General features: G+C 43.8%; 1 protein-coding gene across 1 annotated transcript in view; it reads right to left on the minus strand.

The window, feature by feature from the left end:
* LOC122543390 (Golgi reassembly-stacking protein 2-like) overlaps positions 1 to 7,241 on the minus strand; it is a 68,248-nt gene that overhangs the window by 44,138 nt on the left and 16,869 nt on the right. The window contains exons 2-3 of the mRNA XM_043682075.1: positions 4,209 to 4,289; positions 709 to 912 (exon numbers count right to left, since the gene is read on the minus strand). Of these exons, the coding sequence (XP_043538010.1) occupies positions 709 to 912; positions 4,209 to 4,289 (285 nt within the window). The remainder of the gene's footprint in view (positions 1 to 708; positions 913 to 4,208; positions 4,290 to 7,241) is intronic.

Raw genomic sequence — 7,241 nt, forward strand, 5'->3', positions numbered from 1 at the left:
CACATTTCCAGCACCCCTCCCCCAAATTCCCTCCCTCCTACCTTTTATCTCAGCCCGCTTGGCACACCAGCCTCATTCCTGAAGAAGGGCTTATGCCCAAAACATCGATTCTCCTGCTCCTCGGATACTGCCTGGCCTGCTGTGTTTTTCCAGCACCACATTTTTCAACTCTGGTCTCCAGCATCTGCACTCCTCACTTTCTCCTGCCTTCTTAACAACCCTATCAACCGGGGCAGCAACTTTTAGGGATCTACGTACATTGACACAGAGATCCCGCTGCTCATCTACACTACCAAGAATCTTACCATTTAGCTCAGTACTCTTTATTCCTGTTGCTCCTTCCAAAGTGAATCACCTCACACTTTTTCACATTAAACTCAAAGTTTAATGTTACAGGTTTGGGGGAAAAAATACACAAGGCCAACTTTGAAGCAAAAAGCATTCCCTGCTACAGTAAAAGTGCATGGTGACAATGTTCCTGATGTTTACAAAGCAAAGCAATTTTAAGATACGTATCGCCAGAGATTATATACTGTCATGCTGTTTAAACTCTTCAGTGAAGCGTTTTATCCATCTCTCCTTAGATCAACAGAAATCTATTGCCATTGCTTTCAAGGTAGAATTACACCACTACAGACACTTAGTAAGTGCTTGGCTAGGTTGCATTAGTTGAGCACAGCAAATATACTAAGAAAGCACATTACATACCAAAACATGCCAAACGTTTTCATTTGCTCCTTCAAAACTGCAGAACCGAATGCTGACACCGAGCAAGCCCTGCCCGCCCCACAGATTACTGGGTGTTGCACTGACTTCACGAACAGCCTGTGTCTTGGTGTTGTAAATGGCCATTTTGAGGGATTTTTCCACATGCCCTAGTAACAGATCCCTCAGTGCGTTGTCATCTTTATCCTGAAAGGAAGAAAAATGGATTAGGAAAAACAAACAAATGACCAACTGGGAAAATTCACCACTGCACAACCAGGAAGGACTCATGTTTGACCCCAGGCCACACAGAATTAGCTGACTTCAGTAGAAATGTTAAGTGAGACAATGAATGCCACATACATCAGTGGCACCTCTGCTGGCACAGAATAGTGTTTCAAACATCCAAAAAGACACCTGCCTCATTTCATACAAGAGAAACAATTTGAAGACCCGTGGGCACAAGGTTCAAAGTTACAGCACTGGCCAGGATACAACTGCTCAGGAGTCTCATGCAAGGAAGAAATGAGCAAACTTTGCTGCAAATTCTGACATTCCATACTCCGCAGAGGCACGCACAGACACTGACAGTTGGGAAAGGGAAAAAAAAAATCTAAAATTACCAGGCTGTTCAGTGAAGTGAGCTGGGAAGCAACAGTTTGAGAAATGGAAAATATGGTTGCAAGAGTGATGTACAGTATTCCCCACACCACTTGAAAAAGGTGCAAACCACAAGCAAAACAAGTCCCTGTTCACCCCACCTCTACCCCAACAGATACACAAAAAAATGTTTTAATATTGCACAATCCCTCTGTAAGCCAAGCTCAACTGTCATAATTGGCTCAGATATGAATATGGAACACTTTAATAGCAATGGACCCATGTTTGCCAAATACAGCAAAGAGAAAGTCTGGAGATTCTCCTCCTCACCAGGAGACAAATTCCCAGCAAGAATGGGCTGTTGGAAATTATAGCCCACAACACCGAGATTCCTAGCAGTCATCTTGTAAATAGGACAGTCAAATTTTGAGTCAAAATGATCAAATTGCCTAGCATGACTTTTTTTTTTTGTGTTTCAACATGCCAAAATTGCACCAACGGGAAATGAAGATTCTGTAAGAGTCTAAGAGATGGCAATGGTGTTTCTAGTACTGGGCAACTCAAAAATGTATTTCTGTCCTCCTGTGCCTAAAGCACTAAAGCATGTAAGTAGTCACCAATCTCCATGGCAAATCAGTCAAATATTCAGCTCACTTGTACAAGGTTATTATTAAAATTCACTTGTGGGGCGTGAGCTTTGCTGACTGAGCCAGCATTTATTATCCATCCCTAGTTGCCCTCGAGTAGATGGTGGTAAGCAGCCACCTTGACCCACTGCAGCCACAGGCTGTAGGAAGACCCACATACTGTTAGGAGAGAATTCCAGGGCTTTGACCGCGTGACACTGAAGGAACAGCAATATATTTCCAAGTCAGGATGGTGACTGCAACTTGCAGGAGGTGGTGTTCCCATGGATCTGCTGCCCTTGTCCTTCAAATGGAAGCAGTCATGGGTTTGGAAGGTGCTGTGGCAAATATCTGCAGTGTATCCTGCACATGGTACACACTGCTGCTACTGAATGTTGGTGGTAGAGGGAGTGGATGTTTTCCCTGGATGGTGTCAAGCTTCTTGAGTGTTGCTCATCTAGGCAAGTAAGGAGTATTCCATCACACGCCTGACTTGCACCTCATTGATGGTGGACAGGCTTTGGGGAATCAGAAGGTGCAGGACTCCTCACCCCAGACTGCTTTTGTAATGACTGTGTTGATATGGCGATTCCAGTTTCTGTTCAATGGTAACCCGCAATATGCTCATAGTGGGGGATTCAGTGATGTAATGCCATTAATTTACATAAATGATTTGGATGCGAGCATAAGAGTTAGTAAGTTTGCAGATGACATCAAAATTGGAGGTGCAGTGGACAGCAAAGAGGGTTACCTCAGATTACAACAAGATCTTGACCAGATGGGCCAATGGGCTGAGAAGTGGCAGATGGAGTTTAATCTAGATAAATGCGAGGTGCTGTATTTTGGGAAAGCAAATCTTAGCAGGACTTATACACTTAATGGTAAGGTCCGAGGGAGGGTTGCTGAACAAAGAGATCTTGGAGTGCAAGTTCATTTCTCCTTGAAAGTGGAGTTGCAGGTAGATAGGATAGTGAAGGAGGCATTTGGTATACTTTCCTTTATTGGTCAGAGTATTGAGTACAGGAGTTGAGAGGTCATGTTGCAGCTGTACAGGACATTGGTTAGGCCACTGTTGGAATATTGTGTGCAATTCTGGTCTCCTTCGGAGAGATGTTGCGAAACTCGAAAGGGTTCAGAAAAGATTTTCAAGGATGTTGCCAGGGTTGGAGAATCTGAGCTATAGGGACAGGCTGAGGCTGTTTTCCCTGGAACGTCGGAGGCTGAGGGGTGACCTTATAGCGGTTTACAAAATTATGAGGGGCATGGATGGGGTAAATAGGCAGAGTCTTTTCCCTGGGGTCGGGGAGTCCAGAACTCGATTTAAGGTGAGAGGAGAAAGATATAAAAGAGATCTACAGGGCAACTCTTTCACACAGAAGGTGGTATATGTGTGGAATGAGCTGCCAGAGGAAGTGGTGGAGGCTGGTACAATTGCAACATTTAAGAGGTATTTGGAAGTGTTTGGAGGGATCTGGGCCGGGTGCTGGCTGGTGGAACTAGATTGGGTTGGGATATCTGGTTGGCATGGACAGGTTGGACCGAAGGGTCTATTTCCGTGCTGTACATCTCTATGACTCAGACTCTAAATGCCAAGGATGGCGGTTAGATTGTCTCTTATTGGTGACAGTCATTGACTTGCATTTGTGTGGTGCAAAGTGATTTCAGCAGATCCACTCAAATGAATGTAACCTTGCCACTGCCTGCTCTTCTAAACCAATTTTAATCCAGTACCATTGGCTCCTGCATTGCTGAGTTCAGCCCCACTGACAAAGTGAAAATCAGCACAGGCAGGAGCAGTTTATTACTTTTGCACTGTGGCAGAAATAGGGTGTCATTGATGTTTAAGAGATTTGATCGCAAGGTTATGGCAGGCCAAGGTGCACAGAGCTCCAGTCACAGAGGCAGCAGCCACAAGAGACAGCAAAGCAGCTGGATTTAAGGATCCCCAAAGACAGTTGACGATGCAATGAACAGTACTGCTTATGCTGGAGATACATCAGGAAGCTGGTAGCAAATTGATAAGCTGCAGTGCTACCTAGCTTGGAAAATGGAGATCAATTAAACGAATTGGTAAATTTAACACAGACGGAAAATAACAGAATAAAACAGTCGCAGAAAACAAGGATTAATCAACAAGAAGGTTATTATTTTTGTATGGGTTTCCCCCTTTCTAAAGCAAAGGCTGACAACAGCCAACGTCACTACTGACACAAAGCTTTAACTATAAACTAATACAGACAAGAGACAAATGTTGAAACGTTAAGAATATAAACTCACCAGCCTTGTATCACCAGCTGAAATGATAAAGTCAAAGAACGGTTCTAGACCAGCCCAGTAACCTGGGGAGTTCTCCTGCACCTGCTCACAGAGACAAAACATTGCATCATAAACAAATGACCAGGCTCCTTGACATTTGAAGATGTGAATTGAAATAAGCAGAACATTGGAGGTACTTTTCCCTTTGTATATATATATTCTCATTTCAAGAACATACACTTACTTGTTCACATTTCAGATCAGCTAATGGTTTTTACAGGCCTGACCATGACAAAATTCAAAAAAGTGTACAAGCAGCTCCCAATGTTCCACCTCTCCTCGGTTTAGTATGAACATAGTCGGGAGGCCAATTCACCCCAGTCTTCAGTCATTTATAGAGCTTGTGGCTGATCTGCAACTTTTTGCCTCATATTGCTAAATACTTTTGGCTATCATTATCAATTTCATATTTTAAACTAACCAACAATAGCTGTTTGTCTAAAGGAATGTTTCTTCATTTTAGTTATGAAAGGTAACTTTTTTTTTAAAAAAAGCATTACACCTTCTAGTCCCAGATTCACCAACTACAGGAAGTAGTTTCTTCCATTCTATTCCCTTTGCTCCCATTAATATAGTGAAAATTTTGATCAAACCATCCTTTAACCTTCTAAATTATTGGGAACAGTTTATTTAATAAAAAACAGCGTGTTTGCTCTCTCCTTGCAGTTTGACACTTAGAATCCAGTGGAAGCACCAACTCCTGAAAAGGCAGAGTTCAGGCAGGCCAATCTTATTAAATGAGGAGAAAGTGAGGTCTGCAGATGCTGGAGATCAGAGCTGAAAATGTGTTGCTGGAAAAGCGCAGCAGGTCAGGCAGCATCCAGGGAACAGGAGAATCGACGTTTCGGGCATAAGCCCTTCTTCATTCCGGAAGAAGGGCTTATGCCCGAAACGTCGATTCTCCTGTTCCCTGGATGCTGCCTGACCTGCTGCGCTTTTCCAGCAACACATTTTCAGCTCCAATCTTATTAAATCTCAAGTTTACTCTGGGGCTGCAACCTGCAAAATGACACAACATCTCACCAGTAAGAATATTTTGGCAGCTCACATTTGCTGTAGAGAATCTTCAACAGATAGTACAGGTGTTTATATCACAACACTAAGTTTCTGGGCCCAGACCCGACAACCATGAACAGTGAGGAAGGCAAAGTCATGATTAACATTTGAGAAATTAAGACTTGATTGGCTGAAGACTGTTCAACTTCAGTTAACTAGACCAAAGTAAAATTGAAATGATTTAAGTGGATTGTTTGCTACAGTAAGAACTAGTTGAGTTTGAGATGGGCTTAAGTTGCATCTGGCAAAAAGGGGGGGGGGGGAATCCTGTGGTGCAGTGGTGCTGCCCCTCTCTTTGCACCAGGAGGCCCAGGTTCAAGTTCTAGTTTCTTCAGGTGTGTAATAACATCTCCGAACAGGTGGATTATAAAATCCATCTAAACCACATTGCACCCATGTAAACGCTTCCATCAAGAGGATTACAGAAAGCACTTACTTTTAAAATAGTCTTGCTGACCACGTTATTATGAAATTTATAGCACAGAAAACAGAGTGCTCAGCCCAACTGGTTTGTACTGGCATTTAAGATTCACTTCCCTGCCTACGTCATTTCATCCTGTCAATATAGCCTATTCCTTTCTCACTCATTTGCTTATCTAGCCTCTCAATAAAAAGTCTCTCTAGTATTTACCTCAACAACGTGGTAGCAGGTTAAATATTGTAATTACTGTCTGGGTACAGAGGCTCCTTTTAGCTATCTTCCACTCACAGCTCCAAATTTTAACATCTCCCCCAGTTTCCCAACCATCAGTAACTCCCTTTAATCATCTTACATGGAAGTACACAGCCCACTACTTTCACACTAAAATGAAATGGGAACAGTATTAAGGTCATAAACATTATACTTTGATTCACTTGCCAGTTACATAGATGAAGACCAGTCCAAGACAACTAGTGAGTAACATCTTCCAAGAAAGCGCCAATAATTTAGTGTTAGAATTTGTCCCACAATGCTAGCCTGCGAAAAATCAAACAACTCAAAAAGGTGTTTTGAGGGGGAAACAGGTCTCTGGCACAGAGTCTGTCCCTGTTGCTCAGAAGGGAAAGGGGGGGGCTGGGTGGAGCAGAGCATTAGTCATTGGGGACTCCGTAGTTAAGGGGACAGGTAGGAGGTTCTGTGGGAACCGAGAGAGACTCTCTGTTGGCGTGTTGCCTCCCAGGTGCCAGGGTTCACTAATGTCTCTGTTCGGGTTTTCGGGATTCTCGAGGGGGAGGGGGAGGGGGAGCAGCCCCAAGTCATGGTCCACATAGGTACTACGACGTAGATAGGAAAAGAGATGGGGATTTAAGCAGAAAGTCAGGGAGCTAGGGTGGAAGCTTAGTGCTAGAACAAACAAACAGTTGTTATCTCTGATTTGTTACCCATGCCACATGCTCACGAGGCGAGGAGTTGGGAGAGAGAGGAGTTGAACATGTGGTTACAGGGATGGTACAGGAGGGTGGATTTTGGATGCCTGGATAATTGGGGCTCATTCTGGGGTAGGTGGGACCTCTACAAACAGGATGGTCTACACCTGAACCAGAGAGGTATCAATATCCCGGGGGGCAAATTTGCTAATACTCTTTGGGAGGATTTAAACTAATTTAGCAGGGGGATGGGAACCCAAATTGTAGTTCGGGTGTAGAGGAGGTTGAGAGTAGGGAGGTCCAAAATAAGGTTTCAGCATCCTGAATAAGGTGGGTGAACTTGCAGCATGGGTTGGTACCTGGGACTTCGATGTTGTGGCCATTTCGGAGACATGGATAGAGCAGGGACAGGAACAGTTGTTGCAGGTTCTGGGATTTAGATGTTTCAATAAGAACAGAGAAGATGATAAAAGCGGGGAAGGATTGTGGCATTGTTAGTCAAAGGCCGTGTTACAGTGGCAAAAAGGACGTTCGAGGACTCATCTACTGAGGTAGTTCAGGCTGAGGTTAGAAACAGGAAAGGAGAGGTCA

This window comes from Chiloscyllium plagiosum, chromosome 43 (genome assembly GCF_004010195.1).
Source record: "Chiloscyllium plagiosum isolate BGI_BamShark_2017 chromosome 43, ASM401019v2, whole genome shotgun sequence".
In the NCBI taxonomy this organism is placed as follows: Eukaryota; Metazoa; Chordata; class Chondrichthyes; order Orectolobiformes; family Hemiscylliidae; genus Chiloscyllium; species Chiloscyllium plagiosum.